The 27,703-nt window shown below is 44.4% G+C and overlaps 1 protein-coding gene across 1 annotated transcript in view; it reads left to right on the forward strand.

Moving 5' to 3' along the window:
* The window catches only part of EPHB1 (EPH receptor B1), a 459,890-nt gene that overhangs the window by 288,800 nt on the left and 143,387 nt on the right, over window positions 1-27,703 (forward strand). Inside the window, exon 4 of the mRNA XM_023187903.2 lies at window positions 7,404-7,559. Within this exon, the coding sequence (XP_023043671.1) occupies window positions 7,404-7,559 (156 nt within the window). The remainder of the gene's footprint in view (window positions 1-7,403; window positions 7,560-27,703) is intronic.

Here is a 27,703-nt window from a genome sequence, read left to right on the forward strand (position 1 = left end):
GCAACAGGGTGAGACCCTGTCGCCAAGAATACAAAAAATAAAAAAAAAGAATCCACACTTTGTGTGGGACTGCTCATTATCTTACATTCTCTAATATTAATACCATGTTTGTTGTTATTATTATCACAGCTTTTATCTTTTGGGTCTTATCACAGCAGTCCTTCAGCAAACATTCATTCCACTAGCCATAGAATGTGTATGCCTATGTGTAAAGTTTGTGCTAAGTGCTGGGGAAAGGGAAATACAAAGATGATGAAAACACCTAGTGTCAGCCTTCAGAGACCTTTCAAACTAGTACATTCGATGGATGGATGGATGGATGGATGGATGGATGGATGGATGGATGAATGGATGGGTGCTTGGGAAATATTTATTTGCCGTCGGTTTTCTCAACACATTGCCATGAATATAAGGGGAAATGGGAGCTCCCATAAGGCTTTGAGTCCCAGTGGAATGTCCTAGGGCTATTCAGGAAAACCCATTCTGGGAAAGCAAAGTTTGCTTTTGAGAATAGACAGAGGAATCCCAGTGCAGAGACCTCATGCCACCTCCTTCTAGGGAGTTTCACCAGGCCTGAAATTTCAGAGCTGGGAACCTATTCGGTCAGCCACCAGTAATGTGAAGGTGATGGAGACATTTGGCCACAGAAGTGACTTTAAATAGTGGCCCAATGTGGGGCCACAAGACCTATGGAAGGAGCTATGTAGAGCTGTTTGCATGACCCACAGGAATTTCTTGCCCACCAACATCACACCTATCGCACAATTCTTAGCAGCTGCTGAGAGAGGCTCTTCTGCCTCTCTTACAGAATGAGAGCAAAGCGTAAGATAAAGGAAGGGGAGGTTGTAGGAGCAATGAACTGTGGACTGTGAACCTCCTTCTTCCTGGCCAGAAGCACATGCCTTGCCTCTCTCCCAGTTGCCCCATGAGGCAGACTGACTTCCCTGAGCCAGCTGCTGAGCTGCACCTGCCTTGAGAAAAAGGCACCCGGGTCTTAAGCAGGGGATGAATATTCATTGGCATGAACCTTTGCAAACTCATTTGGGGAAAAAAAATAGATCAGAAGAAGTAATCAGATTATTAAAAAGAAAGAGCAAGGACAGAAGGTGGCGGTGGAGGAAAAAATCACATTTAAAATGCAAGGAGAGATTTCCTCCCTGCGGTGTAGCTTTGACCCCCTCGACCATGCATTGAGAACAGTTAAGCTCTCCCACATTTATGCTGCATAAAAATGTCATTTTTGAGGCCTCATTTGAGAGGAGGGGGCAGAGGTAACACGTACCCTCCATATCTGAAAATTATAAAACAATATTTTGAGGTCTTCATTTTATCTTCCTTTGATATCAAGAAAATTGTGAGAGCTAAAGAGGCTCTGGTGAGTGCTGAGTGACAGGTTAAAGGGCTCCAATAAAGATTAGATGGTCCACTATCTCCTGAGGAAATTGCATAAAAGTGGTTATTCCCTCTTGCTTCTATTAATTTCCTTTTCCTGGCTGCTTGGAAATGCTTCATAACCTGATGCTGCAGATGGAGACGAGAAGCGCTTTCCATTATCTCAATCACTGCACTGTTTATGAGACACTTAATCTGTTTCTTTATAAAGTAATAGTACTGTAGGTGATGGACTCGGTGTCACTGGAAGTCTGCATGCAGGGACAGGAGGAGAGGGGTGTCTCGAGAGTATTGTAAGCAGAAGGTCATCTGTTACATTGCTGAGGTGCTGAGAAGTTGGGTGGGCGTTTCAAGGTGACCTTCTGGATACCAGCCAGAGGTGACGTGCACCCATCCCTTGGCACTTGAACAGGGAGGAACATGTGTGTTTTGTCTGTTGAATGGAAAATATACACATGTTTAGGCATGGGGTACTCAGATCTTGTCTCCTTCCCTTTTCTGAAGTTGGGGGTGGGGAAAGAGATGTGTGGAGAGGTCAGGGGGAGAAGTGCCACCCAAAAGCCTTGGCTGTGCAAGTTTCTAGGCCTTCTGTCTGAACTGAGATCACTTACAATGGAGGAAAGCAAACCCCCTTCTCTTAAGGAAACGAGGCAATTGTAGGCTGCACTGGTGTTAGAAATGTCCAGTCCTCCAAGTTATGTTGTCCCATTGTATTAATACGAATACACAGCAAGGTGCAGGTGGCTCTTCTCTTTCTACCCACCTCCTGGAAACGTAATGGAACTCTCCCCCATGAAGTTCGAAGCTGTCCACTTTCTGACCTAATTTCCCTTCCTACTTCTCCTGTTCTTCCACCTCTTTTCTTCTCCCTTTGTCTTTTCCTCTCCTTCTGAATTTCATCTCCTAACCATGACAATAAACTGTTTAATCACCATTGCCAACTACCAAGAAATGGCACTTTTTTTTTTTTTTTTTTTTTATGAGACAGAGTCTCACTCTGTCACCTAGGCTGGAGTGGAGTGGCGCAATCTCGGCTCACTGCAACCTTCGCCTCCTGGGTTCAAGCGATTCTCCTGCCTCAGCATCCTGAGTAGCTGGGATTACAGGCACATGCCACAATGCCCAGCTAATTTTTTTTTCTTTTTTGTATTTTTAGTAGAGACAGGGTTTCGCCATGTTTGTCAGGCTGGTCTCAAACTTCTGATCCCAGGTAATCCACCCGCCTCGGCCTCCCAAAGTATTGGGATTACAAGCGTGAGCCACCACACCTGGCCTGAAGTGACACTTTTAACCATTGTTTAAAGCACGAATTCTATGAGAAAGTATACCACAAGTGTGGTTACAAGTTACAATCTAAAAGGTTAATAAATGAACTCAGGAATACTGCTTCTCTTATAAAGTTTCTTATGACTCTCATCTTATAAGGAGACTCTGCAAAAGGTGTACATCCAGCCACCTGGTCCCCTGTGTGCACACAAGCATAGCGCAGATCCTGCTGTATCAGAAGCAGCATTCCATCATCCACCTCCCTCACCAGGAAGGGAGCTTCCTAATGTTGGCTACCCCATCTGTGCCCTGTTCTATTCCTATAGCCTGGTGTCTGGCTAGAAGTCAATAAATTTTTGTTGAATGAGGGGCTCCCAACTGTAGCAATAGTGCTGACCATAATTCTGTAAAGGAACTCCTGAGTTTTGAAATGATATGAAAGCAGAGAACTCTGTTATTTACCTCAAATTGCCTGAAAGTGCTGAGATGTGTTTGGTTAGGCTACTGCCGTATTTAATTATTATTGTTTGAAATCGTAGAGTCTTTATGCAGGTGAGCAGTCTCCAGGCTGCCAGAGTCTCCGCCACTTTGCACTCTGTGACTCCCGGCTGCTTTATATTCTTAAGTGACTGACCTGGCTCCAAAGGCCATTTGCTTTTGCTTCTCTTGACCTGAATATTCTCCATCAGAATCCACCCAGAAGCTGTATTTATCACCCGAAGTTAAAGCTGCTTTTTCTCAAGGGACAGCATCATTTTCTTACTTATATTTCTGTGTTAAATTTCTAGTGAAACAACAATATTGTTAACTTTTGTTTCTGTTTAATGGCACCTGATACAAGGTAAGTTTAAAAGGCTTTGTGGATTAGCCTGGCACTTTAACCCTTGTTTAAAGCATGAATTCTATGAGAATGTATAGCACAACAATCTAAAAGTTTAATAAATTACCAGGCATATACGCAAAAGATTATGAATCATTCTATGATAAAGACACATGCACATGTATATTTATTGTAGCACTGTTTACAATAGCAAAGACTTGGAACCAACCCAAATGCCCATCAATGATAGACTGGATAAAGAAAAAGTGGCATACATACACCATGGAATACTATGCAGCCATACAAAAGAATGAGTTCATGCCCTTTGCAGGGACATGGATGAAGCTAGAAACCATCATTCTCAGCAAAGTAACACAGGAACAGAAAACCAAACACCACATGTTCTCACTCATAAGTAGGAGTTGGACAATGAGAACTCATAGACACAGGGAGGGGAAGATCACACACTGGGGCCTGTTGGGGGCAGGGGGCAAGGGGAAGGAGAGCATTAGGGCCTGTTGGGGGCAGGGGGCAAGGGGAAGGAGAGCTAATGCATGTGGGGCTTAAAACCTAGATGATGGGTTGATAGCTGCAGCAAGCCACAGTGGCACATGTATTGCTATGTAATAAACCTGCACATTCTGCTCATGTATCCCACAACTTAAAAAAAAAAAAACTTTAATGAATTTAGGAATACTGCTTCTTTTATAAATTAAGTCATGCCTAGACAGATTTTATGAAAGTACTAAGTTATAAAGTCTGAGTATTAAGGAGATTCATACATTTTGTAATTATATGTAAAATATATTTCATAGATATGATTCACCCATTATACATAACAGAAATCATATATGTAGAAACAAATTCTTCCATTGGGTTCCAGGATTTATTTTCCCACTTTGGGACTTGAAATTTGTATTCTGACCCTGAATTCTAAACGTCCCTGCAAAGAAACCTTGCTTTTTTGTTTATTTGTTTGTTTTGGTTTTTTTTGGGGGGGGGAGTGGGTAAGTTGGGATGGAGAGGAGTTAGCATTATTCAGCACACATTGATGCTAGTGACATTTCATATTTGAGTTTATTATTAATGTATTATGATTTGTGGGAGTTATTGTGAGAAATTTACAGTTCTTTTTCATAGACCTTTTATACAGATGAGCAAATTGAGGCTCTGAGGGATGATATAACTTGCCAGTGGTCACCAAGCTAGGAGCTGGCAGAGCCAAGAATTGAGCTCAGGACTGTCTGACCATTGCCAAATGCGTGTTTCTCTGGGGAGGATGGAGTCAGACCCCATCCTGGAAACTCTCTCCTCAACCACTCCCCAAGCTTCTCTCCCTAATGTCCAGCTTGGACCTTCTCCCTTCCACTTGCTCCTCTTGTGAACACTTTGGAATTCAGAGACTCAGTCACCCAGAGCTACCGTCCTCCATTAGAAACCTCAGAAGAGGCACTTTGCACATCCCCCTGCCACTTGTGGATATCAGGACAATTGTTTATGCTCTTAACTTATTAAATGTAAAGTGAGGAGGCATTTATGTGCTAGAAACACCTTGTTCTTCTTGGACTGGTACATTAAGAAAATTACGGCATGGCAGGGGCCAAATATGAATGCTTGAGTTGTCACCACTATGCCTCCCCCACTCTCCAGAGACAGAGCTCCTGCCAAGTCCAGGCAGCACAGGCCTGGGATTTGTTTGTATTCACTGGCTGCAGAACCAAACAGGGCCAGGAAGGCTGGGGATTTATTAGGAAAAGAGCCAAGCATTTCTCACAGGAGATGAGGAGAGGTATGGAAAGAAGAAAAGGAAAGAGGGAGAAAAACAGAAGGAGGGACCGTACTGAGTGGGCTGGGAAAGATGGATTAGTAAGCCAAAGTCTCGCATACTTTTGCCATTCAGAGCTTCTCCCTTTCATGTTTTATTTGTTAGATCTTTAGTAAAGACTCAGACATACCTTTTTTCTTTCTACAGAGAAGTTTCTTCTGAATGTGCTGAGATGAGTCAGGAAGTGGTCCCTTTTTACGTGGGTCACAACAGGCATTGTTTCCCCAAAACTGGGAAACAATATTCGCTCCAGTGTCTTCCCCGATCCCAAGGGATGCTCTGCAAAGTAAGGCTTCTTGGTGAAAAACCATAGCATTTTTAAAAGTTCTGAGAAATTCTCAACAAAGAATAAGATGAACTTTTAAAATTAACATTTGTAAACATCTGGCCACAGTACCCTTTTGTCGTAGGTGTTAACAATCCAAAGAATGTGGATCCCATGGAACACGTTTGGGTTGTGCCATTCCAGAACTCTGTGTTTCAGAGATTCCTTCCTGTCCAAAATGGGACCCCACCCAGCACACAATTGGAGAAACTGAAACCTTTTCCTCACCTTAAGTGAGCAATGGAGTGAGATAACTTTCACAGCATAGAAAACAATTCTTTCTTCTAGTCTTAGCAGAAAAGCAGTGGATATTTTTCAAAGAGCTTATGTGTACGTCGTCACTATCATTTCTCCCACTGTGTGATCCTTGGTAACTTTTGTAACCTCTCCGTGTCCCAGTTTCCTCATTAGCAAAATGGAGATAATAATGTCTACCGCATAGAGTAATGCATGTAAAGCATGTAAAGTTAACAGATGGTGGCTACTGCTGTTATTAAAGAATATTCTGCACTTTACAGGAGGGAACAATACATTTGAGAAGATTAACTTTCTATAAGTAGAAACCATTATAATGGCTCTTCCATTATACAGTGATCACATTGTATTCGATTTATATGACTTCATTGGATCAAGAGCTCCTTGAAGGCAAGCTCTATTCTTGAATTCCCTATGTCATGTTTTCAGCAGGAACACAGTAAATGTTTGTTGAATGAAGTAATGAGGTGTGTAAGAAAGCCAAACAAATTGACTAGTCAGTAAGTTTTACCCAGTCTCAAAGGAGGATGAGCCAGAGTAGGTTTCATGGGGACAGGAAGAGTAGGGGCTGAGATAATAAGGAAGGGCCTTGGGGAACTAGGGTAGGCAGGATCAATCTTGTGAGGAATCAGCAAGGAAGAGACCAGATACCTGGGCTCAAAAGTCTCTACAGATGAGACAAAGTTGAGACCCAAGGGACAGCTTGGAGCCAGACTTTTCAGGGAATGACTCATTATAAGCTGATCCCACAGGAAATTATGAGGATGTGCTGCGCATGTGAGGGCCCCTCCAGTGGAGATCAGGTTGTAGCAGGTGTTCCCAACCTTCCCCACTGCCATGTGCGTGATAGATGACACCAAGTGCATGACATGTTCCCTGGTGCGCTGTCTGCAAAGTCATCCTTTCCTTGCCCCGCCCCCGAAAGCATATCAAAATGCAATTAAAGGAGAATGGTGTTGTTAAGGCAGTAACCTTGAAATCACTCTAATTTAGTTTTGAAGAATCACTTATGAATTTCAGCCCTTTACCATCATTCATAACAAGAGCTTGTTAATACATCTCATAGTGTTCCTCGTGTGCTGCAACATGGCATTGAAAAACCGTAGGTCCAACATGTCATTGAAAAACCTCGGACCCCTTTCTATCTGAGGCCATAAGATCAGATGTCTTTAGTGAGTGGCTCAGGGAAAGGCCATGGATGTTAACCAGATAGACAGAGGAGGAAGTAACCATTTATAGAGCACTTATGTCCCAGGAACTTAGCTACACATTAGATTTGTTTTCTCAATTAAATCTCTTGACACACCTGGAAAGGAAGAATTATTATGCATTTTGTTCAAGTGAGAGAGGTCATTGGTACCAGGAATGTATATTTCACAAGGGATTTTTGAAGAATTGGAAGTGTTAAATATGGGTTTCCCGTTCTCTTTAAAGAGGAAGACACTCCTTTTCCGGTTGTAGGGAAGAGTTTCTGGCTGCCACACTTCCATTAATTATCACATGGTCTCTTTGTGTTCTAGCCTGCCCTGCAGGGACATTCAAGGCCAGCCAGGAAGCTGAGGGCTGCTCCCACTGCCCCTCCAACAGCCGCTCCCCTGCAGAGGCGTCTCCCATCTGCACCTGTCGGACTGGTTATTACCGAGCGGACTTTGACCCTCCAGAAGTGGCATGCACTAGTAAGTGTCTAGTAACGGCTTTGGGCTGGAGAGTTTGGTTCCCTGATGGTGCAAGTGGTGGGTCTGGGGCAGGGAAGAGAAGACATCATCCTTTGATCCCAGGGCAAAGTACAATTGCTGGCCGTGGTGCTGAAACATACATCTCCTGTGCTCGGAGTTCAGGGGCCTTGTCCCTCTGTATCACTGGGTGAAGATAAGGTTTTTTTCCTTCCCCCTTCCTCCCATATAACAAGGCCTTCCTCTCACCCCAGAAAGGTAATTTCTGTTCATCAGATGCCAGACTGGAGAGTTCTTTGGATGCAAAATCATGATCTATTATCACCTCCTCCAAGAAGTCCCTTCTGGTGCCTATAGCTGAGAATCTCCTACCTCTTTGCTGGGTTTCCTGTATATTTGTAACCAGACTCCCCTCAGAGTGCTCATCATTTTATTAATTGTTCAGTTATTCTGTACTTATCTCAGTTACCAAATGAAAACTATTGTGTGTCAGGACCATATATTCATCTTGTGTGCCTTCCAATGCCCAGCCTGATGTAGTGCTTGTGCTCCTGTCAAATGACAAGACCAGTGGCCTGACCACAGAGTGCATCTCCAAGGCAGAAATTCTATGGACTGGAGCTAATGCATTGGCTACATCACTGTCCCATTATATAATACAGAGGGAAGAGCAGTCTCCCTGCCAAAAACGGAGAAAGGCAGCTACACTCTCTGGATAGGGATGTGAGAAGGGGTGCATTTCTCCCAATATTCTCCGCCATAATTGTGGGAGGAGGCAATCACTACTGTCCCCACACAGTACTTTGGATAATTTGCTCCTACTCCTCTGAGCATTTTAGCCCTGAAGTGGGGATGACCTCTCTTTTCAGTATTCCCATTGTATTTGGGAGTCAGTGCTCCAGGTTAGCCTCTAATATGTTAGAATTTTCTTCTGCATTGGATAATGCTGCCTGCCTCCCTGTAAGCAGGGACCTTTCCTTACACCTTCTTGGACCAAATCCCTTCCGTCCATCCCCAGCACAGAAGAATGTTTCATATATACTTTCTGTTTGATGAACAGAAAAAGTGACTGGACTCCGAGTGGAAGAACTTCTTAATTCTAGCCTTGTAGTGTATGTAACCTTTACTGAGTAAAGAGGGCGAATAAAAGTATCTTCTAGATCAAGTTCCTGAGTTCAATCAATGTGTATAGATTTGAACTGATTTTCTACAGACCTCTCTCTCTGGTGAGTTAATATTAACAAAAATTATTGTATCTGCTGACCAGAGGTCTTGTTTTTCTGTTGTGCTGTCTCCTCCACTGACTTCTGAGGTTGCCCTGGGGGTCTTCCATGAGCCCCAAAAGCATTGTTTAATGTACTTCTTTAGAAACCACTTAAGGATGCTGAATCACTGCTCCCTGGATGTTCAGACCAAAGACTAGTCTCCATGATTGCCAAAGTGTATGCCCAGGGTCTCACACTATTCCTCCTGAAAACATTCCTTTCCATTCTTTCTCATTAACCCCTCTCACTGGCCGGCCTCCTTCTACAGATCAACCATGCAAATAGAAGGCTCAGCCTCCAAGCTTCCCACTTCAGCAGACACACCCTGTAAATTCATTCAGTCCCTGAGTACAGTAACCTAGAAGGAAGGTAGACCAATGACTAAATGCTCAGAATGGTGATGTGCTGCTGCCCTCCTTGCTATAGCATCTCTCTCTCCTCTCTCTCAAGGCCTGTCTTCCAGCCATCTGATCTTATGTACTTGAACCAGCAGGATTAATGCCTGGTTAATACCTGGAGGAGGGGGCAGGAAGCAGAAATTTCCCAAAGCCTCCAGTATGTACTTTCTAGATCCTCACTCCACTGGACCTACTCATATCCTGAGTCTACCCTCCTTAAAACCAGACCTGAACCAGGCATGGTGGCATGCACCAGTAGTCTCTGCTACTTGGGAGGCTGAAGAAGGATGATCACTTTAGCTTAGGAGTTCAATTCCAGTGTGGGTGACATAACAAGAATCCCATCTCTAAACTAATGATAATAATTTAATAATAATAGTTAATAATAAATCATACTGTATAGGCGTCTTCCTCCTGTCTCTGGTCCAGTTAGCTCTGGGGTTACATATACCCCCTATAGTCCCACCACAGTGTCCCCATCTTACCCAGAATGGAGGTGATTATTAGACATGCCTATATGTGTGACTACAGCCACCACACACTTTGCATGCCTCTACTCTCCAGATATAGCAGGCTTTAGCGTGCTTGGGTCAGATCAGAAATCGCTGAATCAAAGCCACATGTGGCTGTGGTGGCCAGGCCTGAGAGAAGCTCATAGATGCACTGTCCAGCTCTCTGCCTTGGTATGTAGGGACAAGCACTCATTGAAGGGACCCATAGGGCAGGGCTGAGGTGCAATGCCATGCTAGGCAAAACACGTGTAAATAAATCTATTATTTTATTGAAACTCATTAGATATTTGATTTATTGTGTGCCAGGAAAGTACTGTATGAAAAAGTCAATTTGTTGGCTTTTATAATCTCATTAGGGTTTCCTTTTAAGGCATTCTAATTGGAGGTGCCATCTGTTCTCTTATAAAGGCATTGTACATCACCACAGTAAATAATTTTTCAGATACAAGGAACATATCTGGAGTTGTTGAGGCAAGGCATAGCCCTGTACTGTGGCCTTGGGGCTCCTGCTGGTTCAGTGGGTTGAGCAGGGCAGGAGTGCAAGGGCCCAGCCCAGCCTGAGATACACTGGTTGGGGTGGAGAAGGCACAGGTACTGGTTCACTTTGCACATTCACTCTTCCGTCCATTCCATCGAGAGACAAACACAACCTGACTGAGCACTGTGGATACCCAGGTAAAGAAGGAGAGCTTTGTGTTTCTGAAATGTACAGGGCATTGGACATCTACAGTGTTCAGGTCCTGTGGGCATGAGGGAGGGAGGAAGTGTCAGGAGAGATCAAGAGCCCAGGTCTGGAAGTCTGGAGGGGCCTCAGGTTTAGTGTGCAGCTGTTGACTTTAAATGGATTATATCAGTAGTCACACGCATTCACTGGCAGTATTGGAAAGTTTATAAAGAGTTTTAGAACTTCAAAATGTGTCATTTGACAAAGCCATAAAACCTATAGTGCAGTAAGAATTAATATTTTTAATGAATCCTGTGGATCCCTTCGGGCTGGCACACATATAGTCATTGTAGTTTTGTAGTGCTACAAGTGTTAATTTATTTCATGTAAACATTTGGAATGCATGGTACCTTTTGCAGCCCTGTTGAGGCATTTGTTTGTTTTCTTTTTAATCTACTGGGAGACCCAGGGACACCCCGCCCCTTGACCTCTGAGATGCCTCTGTGTTTCCAGCCTTGTCCTTGAATTTTGTCAGTGGACTGCGCAAAGATGCAGGTGCACCTCAAGACAGTGTCAAAGGGGCTGGTGTGGGCTCCAGATGACGTCAGAGAAGGGTGGCTTAGAGAGCTCTGTGTTTTGAGTCTGCAGTCACATCACTGCTGCTGGTCTCTGGATGACTAGCTCCCTTCTTCCTTCTTCTCTCTCCTCCCTTCACCTCTACCCAGGCCTGCAGCTCTAGATCTTCCCAGTACGTGCTCATATCCAAGAGGATGCCTCTTCCCTCTAACCTAGGCCATGTATGGAATGAGGTGGGAGCTTGGGGGATAGCTAGAGGCAGGTGACGAGTGACTCCACCACTCCCTGCTCATGAAACTCCCTGAATAAAGACAGACTACCTGAACAGTGGGGATCACCTTCAGTGAGGAGTTACTGAAGGGCTACTGACAGTAAGGGGAGGGGTCATATGAAAAGGGGTCATATGAAAAGACAATGGGAGGGGACAAGGGGATGGTGCAGCCCCACCAGCAGGGAGGGGTTGCTAAGGTTATGGACTGAGGAACCGGCTCTGAGCTTTGGGCTTGCTGTGCTTCCGCTGAAAAAACTGCTGCCTTCCTCCCTGTACTGCTTACTGAGGCACTGCCCAGAGGCCCTCCGTTTCCCTGGTGAGTTCTGGCATCCCCAAACTGCCAGTGGGTTCTGGGAAAGCTCATAGAATCTTTGATTTCATGTAGTGGGTAGAAGATGGGCTTTGGCACTTCAGAGACAAAAGTTTGAATCTTGATTCTGTCTCTTGACTTCTCTGTGACTTTGGTCTAAATTCTTAGCTTTCTTACGTTCCGTCATTTTATTCTCACAACTTCATAATAATGTATGCTTTTCTGAGTTATTATGAGGATTCAGCCAAATAGTATTGTAGAGTCCTTGGCACAGTGCCTGGTTCATAGTAAACTCTCAATTGATGTTAGAACTTGCTTTGGTTACATCCCTGGAAAGTGTGAAGATTGCAGCAGATATCGAAGCTTCCAGCATGAGAGGATGTTGGATATCTGAAAATAAAAGTGATGTTGTAGGGGGAGCCCAGGCTTGACGCCATCACTGAGCATCACAGCAGAATCCATGGTATGGTCCCAAACCACACAGTCATCTTGGCCTGAAGATCCTGCTGAAAACAAATGAGACAGTGACTGCCCTACCCTGCGACCTGGTGTGCAGTGGGAGAAGGAAGGAGGCACACGAAGAGCTTTAGAGAAGCTGCCAAGCTCACTCCTCACGGATGAGAGGTGCCAAGAAGCTGGGCAAGAGCAATGGCTCACAATACTGGCTTTCCGTTCCCAGGCAGCAGAGGCCTAGCAGCTCCTCACACTGAGACACACTTCCTTCCACAGGAGGACCAGATGGCAAGGGAGACATGGTGGGGTCAGCTGGGCAGAGGGGCAGCCAGGAACGCACTCAGAGGTGCACAGCAATGTGAAACCCAGCACCACGATGCAGGGCTTGGCTTCTGTTTTAAATAATTTCTAGTTTACTGGGGGACGAAATGGAAAGGAGGAATTTATGAAGCAGGTTAAAATAGATAATTATGCCTTATAAAATTGCTGTCTGTGAAAAACTATACAGAAGGACGGGTGTGAAAATAATTACCTTGTTACATTGCTGACCACAAAAACCCCTTTTCTGTCACTCACACGGAATAAATTTTGATGGATCACAGAGGCAAGCTAGTGCTTGCATTGTTTCTTTTATTTCTTCTTCAAACGCAATGGACTTCTCTCTGCAGTTTTGATCATTTGAAATGGAACGAAAAAGGGACTTCAGAGGTCATTGTGTGCCCTGAGCCCACCTACCAACCCCTTAGATGAGGGACACAGTGCCTGCCAGTCTTTCAGGGTTCCCCTGGAGGCCATCCCTGGCCTCCCTCCTGACTGACACTGAGAGACAGGGAAGACTAGTCGCAAGGGCAGGGATTTTGAGTTTGTCTCCTGACAGTAAGACCTGGGGCAAGTTACTTAGCCTTTTGGAACACGAGCTTCCTCCTGGATAAAATTGGGTATGCTGGAACTCGAATTAGGAGGTTGTGAGAATTAAAAGCCAGAAAGCAAGTGAAGCTCCGGTGAAAACTCAGCTCAAGTGAACTCAGGAAAACTCAGCAAGTGAAGCTCAAGATGAAAACTCAGGTCTGTCTGACTCCAATGCCATGACCTCAGTGGCAGCTAAACTTTGAGAGCTCGGAGAATGATGTTGCAAACCATTGTGGCAATGATGGTGATTGGCTGTTATTCTCACTCGTGAATCTACCTTGCGTAGGGAAGGGTAAGAATCTGCTCTTCCCTCTCCCATTCCTGCATAGTCTGGTTTCTCTCCTTTAAGTTCGTGTTTCATTTTTTAAGGTGCTGGCAGTTGTTTCCCTCTTTTATCCCAGGCATGACAGGGCAGGGGTGGGGGGGGGGGGGGGGGTGGCGTCCCTGTGGCATAAGGATCATGTCCCTTGGACAGACTGCTCAGGAGCGGGACATTCCCAGGGCCTAGACCCTGATCTTTCCAGGGAAGCAGGATGGATGGAGAAGAGTGCATAGGGCTTAGAGGGTAGAAATGGCCTTGGGATGACAGGCACAGAAGGATGTCCTCTGCAAGTGGCCTCTGCAGCCAGGTTTGGTGGCCATAGAGCATTGTGGGTCTGTAAGGACATCAGCTTATAAGCCCTCTGGTCTTGGGCACAGGATCTGCTGCTCCGTGCTCCATAAGATCCCCACTGATGGTTTCCTTTAGGTCAGTGGTTTTAAAATGCAGTCCCTGGACAAGCAGCCTCTGTGTCACCTAGGAACTTACTAAAAATAAAAATTCTCAGCCCCACCCCAGAGCCACTGAATGAGAAGCTCTGGAGGTGGAGCCCAGTGATCAGAGTTTTAACAAGCCTTGCGAGTAACTCTGAAGGCTGTGAAAGTTTGGGAACATTGCTTGAGAGTTGGGTCATGTTCCTCTGTCCTTTGCTTTATGACTTCTGGGGAGAAAGGCCATTGGGTGAATTCTCACAGACTGGAACCACAGGGCCTTCCCCTCCTCATCAATGTCCTGTGTGCCAGACTGGAAGGCTGCAGGGAGTGGGGCTGTGAATATGTATGTGAGAGAGAGGAGGGATGGGGGGTGTGTTGTGAGTGTGAATGTGTGAGTGCATCTGTGTTTATCTGAGTGGTTCAAAGGAGGGTCTCACTACTTCTCAGAAAAATCCCCACCTGTTCTGGCTCAGTTTCTATTTCATTTTCGCTCTTTTTTTTGAGATAGAGTCTCACTCTCTCACCCAGGCTGGAGTGCAGTGGCGTGATCTCAGCTTACTGCAACCTCCATCTCCCAGGTTCAAGTGATTCTCCTTCCTCAGCCTCCCAAGTAGCTGGGATTACAGGTGCTCGCCACCACACCCGGCTAATTTTTGTATTTTTAGTAGAGATGGGGTTTCACCGTGTTGGTCAGGCTGGTCTCGAACTGATCTCATGATCCACCCACCTCAGCCTCCCTAAGTGCTGGGATTACAGGCGTGAGCCGCTGCGCCTGGCCCATTTTCACTCTTGAGTGGTCAGAGCAATGTGAAGACCTGCAAAGGACATTGTTAGCTGGGGCTGGGAGCAGTAATGTGGGAGAGAAGCGAGTGGAAGCCAGGAAGCACAACGTGGCTAGAGTGAGCTCAGGGAGGGCTGAAGGAGAAACTGAAACAGAAGGAAAGTGACTGATGGACACCATTTGCCCGAATTCAGAGGGAGGATCCAGAGGGTAGCCAGTGTAAATGGGTGATGGGCCCCAGCTCACCTGGGAGGAAATCAGGCCAAGAGGAAACCTCTGAGGCTGCTGCTGCAGGGAGGAGCTCTTCAGGCCAATAGGGGAATAAGCACTCCACATGAGACAGGAATCTAGTGTCATAAATTGGGGACTGCTTGCTTGTCTGCATGTCTACACAATGAGAGTGGTTTTAAATACTTTTCAAAAGTCGGCCTTTTTACAAGTGTTTACTTGGGTTAATCTAGGGCTTGCAAAATAGTAAAAGAAGGCTGCTTTGCTCCAGCTGAGTTCTACCCATCGCTGACCAGGGCTTTAGTGTAAGTTACCCTGTGTGTTCTATTCGGTAGGTAAAGAGAGTGTTTGATATTACCCTGATGTGTCATCCATGTTGCCCATAAAAAATACATTTGTGTTTTTGAAGGGAAGGTGGTTTGTGTTCTCCTTGAGGTGAACTTCAGACAAAGGTCAAAGATCAAGAAGAGTCAGAGGACAAGCCTAGATTTGGGTCCCTGCCCCATGCTGGACAGTAGATGGTTTATACACCTGGATGCAAAAGGAGGGAGTGTGACTGCAAGCTGGAAGCTATTTATAACTGTCACTGCCACATCAGGGTCAGCGTTGCCTCTGTAAATGTGCTTTCACACTTCTGTAATCTACAATTTCTTTTCATAGTTGTTTGACCCAAGTGAGTATAACCTTTTTGAGGAATTGTGTAGCTCTAAGTTTTAAGCTAAAAACCAGGCACACTAGCTAACACGTCTGTTTCAGAATTTCGTAAGAGCATTTGGAGTCACAGATTGTTGACACTCTGAGCACTGCCACCCCACATCCTCCCAATGTTAGCCTTCTCCCTCCAGTAACCCAGAGAGGCAGAAGCAGTCATGCCACTTTTATTTTTCTGAGCATTTGTGATGACAGCTCATGTCTTGTGCAGGACAGCATCATTCCATTGCCAACAGCAGTAACCCATTGCTGGGAGAGAGGCATTCTGGACTTCAGATTGGGCACTCCTTCCTTACTCCTGTCCATTGGTCAGTCCTTGAGGACCAATGCTCAGCAGGCTAGTGATTTTAATGCTTAAGAACAATGTTCTCATCTTTTAAAAATTATCTCCTTGAGGCTAAACACTTGTTGCTTTAACTGTTGCCCAAATTTCCTGACCCACACCCCTGCCCCTCTGCCATATGTCCAGGCTCCTGTCTGGCCTTTTCTGAATCTCTCACATTTATCGATAAAGCTCTCAAAATACGGCAGCCAGAATGAGACTTGTGATCCTCACTCCAGAGCAAGGTTCAGTAGAAAAGTCATGGATTTTCCTTGTGATTGGGATATTGCAACTTTGTGTTCACTTTGGTTGCAGTCACTGAAACTGTGAGCTCCCACCAGATGTGGCAGCCACTAAACAGCCAGTGCTTTTGTTTGTCTCCTCAGGAAATGCTGTCCATTTAGGTCTCTCCTATGTGCATTTATCAGTATGATTTCAGACATTCTGCCTTGTGGATTTAGGCACAGTGCACTTTCACATACAGAGCATTTTAAATACTGATTTTTATTATCTTTCAGATAATCAGTGTTAGCATAATTGCTAAGACTGTGGGCTCTGGAGCCTGTGCCCAGGTTCAAGTCCTGCTCTACTACTGAACAGCAACATGGGGCAAGCGACAAAGCTTTTCTGTCTCTATTTCCTAATCCATAAAATGGGGACAATATTAGAACCTCCCTCACTGCACTGTTATGGGAATTAAATGCAGTATACCATTTAGGCTGGGCACAGTGGCTCATGCCTGTAATCCCAGCACGTTGGGAGGCCGAGGCAGGCAAATCATGAGGTCAGGAGTTCGAGACCAGCCTGGCCAAACTGGTGAAACTCTGTCTCTACTAAAAAGAAAATAGAAAAATTAGCCAGGCATGGTGACACGTGCCTGTAGCCCCAGCTACTCAGAGGCTGAGGCAGAAGAATCGCTTGAACCCTGGAGGCAGAGGTTGCAGTGAGCTGAGATCACACCACTGCATTCCAACCTGGGAGACAGAGCGAGATTCTGTCTCAAAAAATAAATAAATAAATAAATAAATAAATAAATAAATAAATAAATAAATAAAACAATATTTGGCATACAGGAAGAATTCAATAAAAGTAAGCGATTTTATTTTATTACTATTATCAGAGTTGTCTACCCTACTTTGATGTAATTTTCAAAGCAGCTAAAATCCAAGCACTGGCACTATTATTTAGTTAACGTTTCTTCCTTCAATATACAAGTATTTGTTTACTTTTAGAAGTTACTCTTGTGGAAATCTGGGTTTACTGTATACTCTATACTCTTTTTCTTTGCAAGCTAATGCATTTTTAGAGAAAGAAAGAATATTGACTGGCCTGACTTACGCATAGAGAACACACAATTTCTTGTCGGTCTTTCCTTGAGGATTACAAAGCACCAATTTACTTGTGAAGTTCCAGAAGGAAGGGATTAAGATGAAGTGCATCCATGTAATCTACTCCCTTCTCTATTTTAAAAATCAGAACAAAGCTGTCCTCTCCATGACTTTAGGGTTCCCTCTTGCCATGAATGCTCCTTTGTGGTTTCAGGTAATTGTCTTGATGTCAAATGTATAAGTTCTGATCCAAGGCAGAACTGGCCTGGAATGGATGCTGGAACTTAATGGTTGCCACAGCTCAGCTTCTTCAATATTCTCTGCTCCAATTGTTCACTTCTAAGGCGAAGACAGTCAGGAGTGAGCAGCTCTGCATCCTCTGTCCTCTACCAGCCTCTCACCTCCTTCCCAGTTGGGAGGAGGCCTTGCTTTGTACACCCTGAGCATTCTCAGCTATTCAGAGCTATTCTGGTACCAGAATCATGCCTGTTCACTGGACTGGAAGCTCTTTGACATGCTGATTTTATTATTTCTTTTTTAAATTTGCTTCATGACCTTACAGAGCAGGTGTGTCCAATGCAGTCAAGTGGTAAGAGTCCTACTGTGGAATCAGGTAAACCAGGGTTGACTCTCAGCTCCACTCCTTCCTCACAGTGTGGCCTTGGGTAGGTTACCCAACTTACCTGAATCTCTATTTTATGTCCCCCAAAATGAGGATATTGTTTATTATTGTGTCCATTTGAATGGTATGTAAAATGCCTAACTCAGTGTTAGACACATGCACAGCACTCAATAAATTATTGTCTTTGTTTGGGTTTTTATGAATAATGTTTAAGAAGTGGGTTTTGAGTCTCTAAGATATGCGATTAAAAATAAGAAAACATGGCCAGGCGCAGTGGCTCACACCTGTAATCCCAGCACTTTCGGAGGCCGAGGCAGGTGGATCACGAGGTCAAGAGATTGAGACCATCCTGGCCAACATGGTGAAACCCCGTCTCTACTAAAAATAGAAAAATTAGCTGGACATGGTGGCACGCACCTGTAGACCCAGCTACTCAGGAGGCTGAGGCAGGATAATCACTGGAACCCAGCAGGTGGAGGTTGCATTGAGCTGAGATCGTGCCACTGCACTCCAGCCTGGACAACAGAGCAAGACTCTGTCTGGAAAAGAAAAAAAAAGAAAAAGAAAAAAAGAAAACATTAAAAGTGTAGGTGCAAAGGCTTTTAGATGAAATTCTCCTGGAGAGTCATCCTAGGTTGGCTAAATTCTGACTCCATCACTCCCCGTCTCTACCCCATCACAATGTGATTACAAATCTGTGTGCAACCCGTGCTACCATCTTGATCCCTTGCTTCTCACAGGTGGTCCCCAGATGGCCTTTTGGTCCCCTTTGTCTCCCATCTCCCATCCATGATAATGGCACCAGATCCCGATTTCATATGGCCAGAGACCAAGCCCAGATTTCACAGTGGGATCTGAGCTGTGACTCACTCCTAGACCTCTTGCCAATGTCCTTTTGATGGTCACTTTTCAGAGTCACCACTGCCGGTCAGTCCTGGAACCTGTGTTGATCCACTGCACCCCCTGTTGCTGACCATTCACTTTGTCCCAAAGTCAGGTGCAGAATCTACCCTGAATCCCATTACACTGGGTGGGCCCCTGGCTGAACCTTTCATCAGTATGCTTCTCAAAATCTGTCCCTACATCTGAGCTTGCAGGCTTCTCCCCTCTCCACGGACCAGTATATTTCCTGACATTTCTTGGAGACCACCTATACTCTCCTTCATTCTCCAAGTCTCCAGCTGCCGTGTTGGAAATCTGGTACCAGCCAACCTTTCCCAAACCAGGACTGTGACTTTCCAGATTCCCTGGTTTGGTAATACATGTGGATGTCGCGTGGACGCTAAAGCCAGAAACCCCCACACATCACTGATAGCTTCACTTAGCTGTGGCAAAGACGAGGGATCCCAATGTCTTTGACTGTCATCAGATATTTAGAGGGAAGCCACTTTCCACTTGGCATAAAGGTAGATTCTGAATGATATCCACAAAGAGCAGAGGCTGCCTGGTTAGTGATCTCTCCATAACTGGAAGTGTACAAAAAGGTTCTGGTGATAGCTGCCAAGAGGGTTTCTGAATAATATATGAAGTTAGGCAAAGTAGACAGGAATGGGTCTTATAGTCAGTATGAGCAAGTCCATGCTTTCTGGATTATGTGTGCCATAGGATGTGAAAGCCAGCATTTTGTAGTGCTTTATTTTGAAACTGTGTGTTTGCTTTTTCTGAGATGCTTTCCCCACAATTGGCTGGAAAATGCCAAGTCTGAGCCAGACACCTGAGAACTGCTATGATATGGGATTGGCTATGGGCTTAAAATCTGGACTTTCCAATGTATAAATAATCATTGATGATTTTGAAGACACAGAGCAGGCTGCAGTCTGAAGTCAGCCTACAGAAGGCTTATGATTCCCTCCACCCTGTGCCAGAGACTACCTCCACCCCATTAAATAAAAAGTGTTCTGGCTCTGAAGCCACATCAAGAAGGGTGGCTTGTCTTCAAGAGGCTGAAGGATAGATAACTAGAGGCTAGTTGAACACTGAGGTCAATCTGTGCCCCCTCCCCATTCTGGAGACTAGTAGGTTATGGCAATGGTACTAATCGGAATGGTGTGCTGACCCCTCCTTGGCTATGGCTTAGACTTGCAGGAGATGCCCAAGGTGGCCTTTTAAGCAGCTCTTCTGAGTCACCTCAGAGGTTTACTTTTCCAGGCTTACCTTGGAAATGGCAATGAAGGGTGCTCCGTTGTGCAGTTGGAGTGAACCTACATGACAACTGTGTAGTGAGATTAAGCCAGGTGCAGGCTGGCTCTTCTGGGGCAGAGGTGCCCAGAAGGTGAGGGCTGGGGTGGGGTGGGGGGCAATGGTCAGTGAGAACCCATAGTCACTGCCATGCCCTGCCAGTACTCCGTGAGCAATAATGGAAAGCTACTCAGTTCTCACAAAGAGATTGTCATCTGCCAGCCAGCAAAGAGGAATTGAGCACCAGGTGAGAATTGGCTCTCCCTGTAAGTGAAAGGCAGGCCCTTTCAGGGTCTGCATGAGGCTCTATGAGGTTAGCCATGTCCACACCCACACCTGTCTGCACAGGTCAGACTGTGAAGCACCAAGGATTTGGAGACAGAGACCATACACCATTACCGTGCTGTGTGCCATGGTGCTCCACTATGCAGTGATAGCTGATTGGAATAAGAACACACGTGCATACCCCTAATACTAATAACTGGCATTTATTAAAGTGTTGCTGCAGTTTAGGCCCTGTGCTAAGCCTCTGACATGGTTTTTCTCAATTAACCTCAGAGATTATAAGACAAGAACTACAACTAGTTCCAATTTATAGATGAAGGAATTGAGGCCCAGAAGGGCTAAATGACTTGCCCAAGTTTCCACCTTAGTGAGCAGCAAAGCCCATATTTACTTCCAGGCCTGACAAGGTTCAGGTCTCCAGCTATTCACCCTCAGTGCTAGTCTACTTCCCTCAGGAAGGAGGAGGACTATTGCCTCTGATATGACCTGGCACCAGATTCATGGTAGAATCCCAGGTAAGATGGGGAAGGATCACATTTTGTTGATTAGAACTAGTTATGTGTGCTCCATGCAAAGTGGCTGGGAAAGGTGTCCTCTGTGAGACTTGAGAAGAGAACAGAATTGGACGGGGAGACCCAGGAAACCCCTACCAAGTACGCAGTTCCCCATGGGTGGGTGTTCGGGCCCATTCAGTGTTTCATTAATATAAACAATACTGCCACAAAAATGCATATCCCTATATTTATGGAGGAAATTCACCTAGAAATAGAATTGCTGGGCTACGGGGTGCATGTACTTAGAACCAATCAATATTACAAAGTGCTTTTCCAGAGGCCGTGGCCAGTGTACACTCCTCACAGCAGTGTGCATCAGGCTTCTCCACACACTGGCCTGATAATGTTATCAAGACTTTTATTTTTTGCCAAGTTGGCTGACCTCCTAGCCATTTTGATTAGTATTTCTCTGATTATAAATGAGTGTGTATTTTTTATATGTTTATTGACCAATTTATTTTGTCTTCTGGGAATTGTCTGTTTATAACCCTTGCCGCTTTCTATATTTAAAAATTGATTTCTAGATGACAATTAATTATATGTGACATCCTGCCCTCCAGCCCTCCACTTTTTTTTTTTTTTTTTAATACTTTAAGTTCTAGGGTACATGTGCATAACGTGCAGGTTTGTTACATATGTGTACCTGTGCCATGTTGGTGTGCTGCACCCATCAACTCGTCAGCACCCATCAATTCATCATTTATATCAGGTATTACTACCAATGCAATCCCTCCCCCCTCCCCCCTCCCCATGATAGGCCCCATTGTGTGATGTTCCCCTTCCCAAGTCCAAGTGAGCTCATTGTTCAGTTCCCACCTATGAGTGAGAACATGCGGTGTTTGGTTTTCTCTTCTTGTGATAGTTTGCTAAGAATGATGGTTTCCAGCTGCATCCATGTCCCTACAGAGGACGCAAACTCATCCTTTTTTATGGCTGCATAGTATTCCATGGTGTATATGTGCCACATTTTCTTAATCCAGTCTGTCACTGATGGACATTTGGGTTGATTCCAAGTCTTTGCTATTGTGAATAGTGCCGCAATAAACATACGTGTGCATGTGTCTTTGTAGTAGCATAATTTATAATCCTTCGGGTATATACCCAGTAGTGGGATGGCTGGGTCATATGGTACATCTAGTTCTAGATCCTTGAGGAATTGCCATGCTGTTTTCCATAATGGTTGAACTAGTTTACAATCCCACCAACAGTGTAAAAGTGTTCCTATTTCTCCACATCCTCTCCAACACCTGTTGTTTCCTGATTTTTGAATGATTGCCATTCTAACTGGTGTGAGATGGTATCTCATTGTGGTTTTGATTTGCATTTCTCTGATGGCGAGTGATGATGAGCATTTTTTCATGTGTCTGTTGGCTGTATGAATGTCTTCTTTTGAGAAATGTCTGTTCATATTCTTTCCCCACTTTTTGATGGGGTTGTTTGTTTTTTTCTTGTATATTTGTTTGAGTTCTTTGTAGATTCTGGAAATTAGCCCTTTGTCAGATGAGTAGATTGCAAAAATTTTCTCCCATTCTGTAGGTTGCCTGTTCGCTCTGATGGTAGTTTCTTTTGCTGTGCAGAAGCTCTTTAGTTTAATGAGATCCCATTTGTCAATTTTGGCTTTTGCTGCCGTTGCTTTTGGTGTTTTAGACATGAAGTCCTTGCCCATGCCTATGTCCTGAATGGTACTACCTAGATTTTCTTCTAGGGTTTTTATGGTATTAGGTCTAACATTTAAGTCTCTAATCCATCTTGAATTAATCTTCGTATAAGGAGTAAGGAAAGGATCCAGTTTCAGCTTTCTACTTATGGCTAGCCAATTTTCCCAGCACCATTTATTAAATAGGGAATCCTTTCCCCATTTCTTGTTTCTGTCAGGTTTGTCAAAGATCAGATGGTTGTAGATGTGTGGCATTATTTCTGAGGGCTCCGTTCTGTTCCATTGGTCTATATCTCTGTTTTGGTACCAGTACCATGCTGTTTTGGTTACTGTAGCCTTATAGTATAGTTTGAAGTCAGGTAGCGTGACGCCTCCAGCTTTGTCCTTTTGACTTAGGATTGTCTTGGCAATGCGGGCTCTTTTTTGGTTCCATATGAACTTTAAAGCAGTTTTTTCCAATTCTGTGAAGAAAGTCATTGGTAGCTTGATGGGGATGGCATTGAATCTATAAATAACCTTGGGCAGTATGGCCATTTTCACAATATTGATTCTTCCTATCCATGAGCATGGTATGTTCTTCCATTTGTTTGTGTCCTCTTTGATTTCACTGAGCAGTGGTTTGTAGTTCTCCTTGAAGAGGTCCTTTACATCCCTTGTAAGTTGGATTCCTAGGTATTTTATTCTCTTTGAAGCAATTGTGAATGGAAGTTCATTCCTGATTTGGCTCTCTGCTTGTCTGGTACTGGTGTATAAGAATGCTTGTGATTTTTGCACATTAATTTTGTATCCTGAGACTTTGCTGAAGTTGCTTATCAGCTTAAGAAGATTTTGGGCTGAGACGATGGGGTTTTCTAAATATACAACCATGTCATCTGCAAACAGGGACAATTTGACTTCTTCTTTTCCTAACTGAATACCCTTGATTTCTTTCTCTTACCTGATTGCCCTAGCCAGAACTTCCAACACTATGTTGAATAGAAGTGGTGAGAGAGGGCATCCCTGTCTTGTGCCAGTTTTCAAAGGGAATTTTTCCAGTTTTTGCCCATTCAGTATGATATTAGCTGTGGGTTTGTCATAAATAGCTCTTATTATTTTGAGGTACGTTCCATCAATACCGAATTTCTTGAGCGTTTTTAGCATGAAGAGCTGTTGAATTTTGTCAAAAGCCTTTTCTGCATCTATGGAGATAATCATGTGGTTCTTGTCTTTGGTTCTGTTGATATGCTGGATTACGTTGATTGATTTGCGAATGTTGAACCAGCCTTGCATCCCAGGGATGAAGCCCACTTGATCATGGTGGATAAGCTTTTTGATGTGCTGCTGAATCCGGTTTGCCAGTATTTTATTGAGGATTTTTGCATCGAAGTTCATCAGGGATATTGGTCTAAAATTCTCTTTTTTTGTTGTGTCTCTGCCAGGCTTTGGTATCAGGATGATGTTGGCCTCATAAAATGAGTTAGGGAGGATTCCCTCTTTTTCTATGGATTGGAATAGTTTCAGAAGGAATGGTACCAGCTCCTCCTTGTACCTCTGGTAGAATTCAGCTGTGAATCCATCTGGTCCTGGGCTTTTTTTGGTGGGTAGGCTATTAATTATTGCCTCAATTTCAGAGCCTGCTATTGGTCTATTCAGGGATTCAACTCCTTCCTGGTTTAGTCTTGGGAGAGTGTACGTGTCCAGGAAATTATCCATTTCTTCTAGATTTTCTAGTTGATTTGCGTAGAGGTGTTTATAGTATTCTCTGATGGTAGTTTGTATTTCTGTGGGGTCAGTGGTGATATCCCCTTTATCATTTTTTATTGCGTCTATTTGATTCCTCTCTCTTTTCTTCTTTATTAGCCTTGCTAGCGGTCTGTCAATTTTGTTGATCTTTTCAAAAAACCAACTCCTGGATTCATTGATTTTTTGGAGGATTTTTTTGTGTCTCTATCTCCTTCAGTTCTGCTCTGATCTTAGTTATTTCTTGCCTTCTGGTAGCTTTTGAATGTGTTTGCTCTTGCCTCTCTAGTTCTTTTAATTGTGATGTTAGAGTGTCAATTTTAGATCTTTCCTGCTTTCTCTTGTGGGCACTTAGTGCTATAAATTTCCCTCTACACACTGCTTTAAATGTGTCCCAGAGATTCTGGTATGTTGTATCTTTGTTCTCATTGGTTTCAAAGAACATCTTTATTTCTGCTTTCATTTCGTTATGTACCCAGTAGTCATTCAGGAGCAGGTTGTTCAGTTTCCATGTAGTTGAGCGGTTTTGATTGAGTTTCTTAGTCCTGAGTTCTAGTTTGATTGCACTGTGGTCTGAGAGACAGTTTGTTATAATTTCTGTTCTTTTACATTTGCTGAGGAGTGCTTTACTTCCAATTATGTGGTCAATTATGGAATAAGTGTGATGTGGTGCTGAGAAGAATGTATATTCTGTTGACTTGGGGTGGAGAGTTCTATAGATGTCTATTAGGTCTGCTTGGTGCAGAGATGAGTTCAATTCCTGGATATCCTTGTTAACTTTCTGTCTCGTTGATCTGTCTAATGTTGACAGTGGAGTGTTGAAGTCTCCCATTATTATTGTATGGGCGTCTAAGTCTCTTTGTAAGTCTCTAAGGACTTGCTTTATGAATCTGGGTGCTCCTGTATTGGGTGCATATATATTTAGGATAGTTAGCTCTTCCTGTTGGATTGATCCCTTTACCATTATGTAATGGCCTTCTTTGTCTCTTTTGATCTTTGATGGTTTAAAGTCTGTTTTATCAGAGACTAGGATTGCAACCCCTGCTTTTTTTTGTTCTCCATTTGCTTGTTAGATCTTCCTCCATCCCTTTATTTTGAGCCTATGTATGTCTCTGCATGTGAGATGGGTCTCCTGAAGACAGCAGACTGATGGGTCTTGACTCTTTATCCAGTTTGCCAGTCTGTGTCTTTTAATTGGAGCATTTAGTCCATTTACATTTAAGGTTAATATTGTTATGTGTGAACTTGATCCTGCCATTATGATATTAACCAGTTATTTTGCTCATTAGTTGATGCAGTTTCTTCCTAGCCTCGATGGTGTTTACATTTTGGCATGTTTTTGCAATGGCTGATACCGGTTGTTCCTTTCCATGTTTAGGGCTTCCTTCAGGGTCTCTTGTAAGGCAGGCCTGGTGGTGACAAAATCTCTAAGCATTTGCTTATCTGTAAAGAATTTTATTTCTCCTTCACTGATGAAACTTAGTTTGGCTGGATATGAAATTCTGGGTTTAAAATTCTTTTCTTTAAGAACGTTGAATATTGGCCCCCACTCTCTTCTGGCTTGTAGAGTTTCTGCCGAGAGATCTGCTGTCAGTCTGATGGGCTTCCCTTTGTGGGTAACCCGACCTTTCTCTCTGGCTGCCCTTAAGATTTTTTCCTTCATTTCAACTTTGGTGAATCTGGCAATTATGTGTCTTGGAGTTGCTCTTCTGGAGGAGTATCTTTGTGGCGTTCTCTGTATTTCCTGAATTTGAATGTTGGCCTGCCCTGCTAGGTTGGGGAAGTTCTCCTGGATGATATCCTGTAGAGTGTTTTCCAATTTGGTTCCATTTTCCCCCTCACTTTCAGACACCCCAATCAGACGTAGATTTGGTCTTTTGACATAATCCCATACTTCTTGCAGGCTTTGTTCATTTCTTTTTCTTCTTTTTTCTTTTGGTTTCTCTTCTCGCTTCATTTCATTCATTTGATCCTCCATCGCTGATAGTCTTTCTTCCAGTTGATCGAGTCGGTTACTGAAGCTTGTGCATTTGTCACGTATTTCTCGTGTCATGGTTTTCATCTCTGTCATTTCGTTTATGACCTTCTCTGCATTAATTAGTCTAGCTGTCAATTCTTCCACTCTTTTTTCAAGATTTTTAGTTTCTTTGCGCTGGGTACGTAATTCCTCCTTTAGCTCTGAGAGGTTTGATGGACTGAAGCCTTCTTCTCTCATCTGATCAAAATCATTCTCTGACCAGCTTTGATCCGCTGCTGGCGGTGGGCTGTGCTCCTTTGCAGGAGGAGATGCACTCTTATTTTTTGAATTTCCAGCTTTTCTGCCCTGCTTTTTCCCCATCTTTGTGGTTTTATCTGTCTCTGGTCTTTGATGATGGTGACGTACTGATGGGGTTTTGGTATAGGTGTCCTTCCTGTTTGATAGTTTTCCTTCTGACAGTCAGGACCCTCAGCTATAGGTCTGCTGGAGATTGCTTGAGGTCTACTCCAGACCCTGTTTGCCTGGGTATCAGCAGCAGAGGTTGCAGAAGATAGAATATTGCTGAACAGCGAGTGCACCTGTCTGATTCTTGCTTTGGAAGCTTCCTCTCAGGGGTGTACTCCACCCTGTGAGGTGTGGGGTGTCAGACTGCCCCTAGTGGGGGATGTCTCCCAGTTAGGCTACTCAGGGGTCAGGGACCCACTTGAGCAGGCAGACTGCCCCTTCTCAGATCTCAACCTCCATGTTGGGAGATCCATTGCTCTCTTCAAAGCTGTCAGACAGAGTCGTTTGCGTCTGCACAGGCTTCTGCTCCTTTAGCTGAGCCCTGTCCCCAGAGGCGGAGTCTACAGAGACAGGCAGGTTTCCTTGAGCTGCTGTGAGCTCCACCCAGTTCGAGCTTCCCAGCGGCTTTATTTACCTACTTAAGCCTCAGCGATGGCGGGCGCCCCTCCCCCAGCCTCGCTGCTGCCTTGCGGTTAGATTGCCGCAGACTGCTGTGTTAGCAAGGAGGGAGGCTCCGTGGGCATGGAACCCTCCCGGCCAGGTGTGGGATATAATCTCCGGTGTGCCGGTGTTACAGCGCAGTATTGGGGTGGGAGTTACCCGATTTTCCAGGTGTTGTGTGTCTCAGTTCCCCTGGCTAGGAAAAGGGACTCCCTTCCCCCTCGCGCTTCCAAGGTGAGGCGATGCCTCGCCCTGCTTCAGCTCTCGCTGGTCAGGCTGCAGCAGCTGACCCGCACGGATTGTCCGGCACTCCCGAGTGAGATGACCCCAGTACCTCAGTTGAAAATGCAGAAATCACCGGTCTTCTGTGTCGCTCGCGCTGGGAGATGGAGACTGGAGCTGTTCCTATTCGGCCATCTTGCTCCGCCCTACAACCCTCCACTTATTTTTAACTCTACGGATACTTGTTTTGTCATATTGAGGTTTTAAATTTTTGAACTCAAATCTGACCATCTTTTTCTTTCTGGTTTGGAGATTGGTGTCTTGAGCTTTTGACTACATTTTATGTATGTCCTTCCCACTCTAAGGCATGAAAACACTCTATATTATACTTTCTTTCTTTTTCTTTTCTTTTCTTTTTTTTTTTCTTTTTTTTTTTTTTTTCAACTTTCTGCCTCCCGGGTTCAAGCAATTCTCCCACCTCAGCCTCCTGAGTAGCTGGGCTAGAA

The sequence above is a fragment of the Piliocolobus tephrosceles genome, chromosome 2, assembly GCF_002776525.5.
Source record: "Piliocolobus tephrosceles isolate RC106 chromosome 2, ASM277652v3, whole genome shotgun sequence".
Lineage (NCBI taxonomy): Eukaryota > Metazoa > Chordata > Mammalia > Primates > Cercopithecidae > Piliocolobus > Piliocolobus tephrosceles.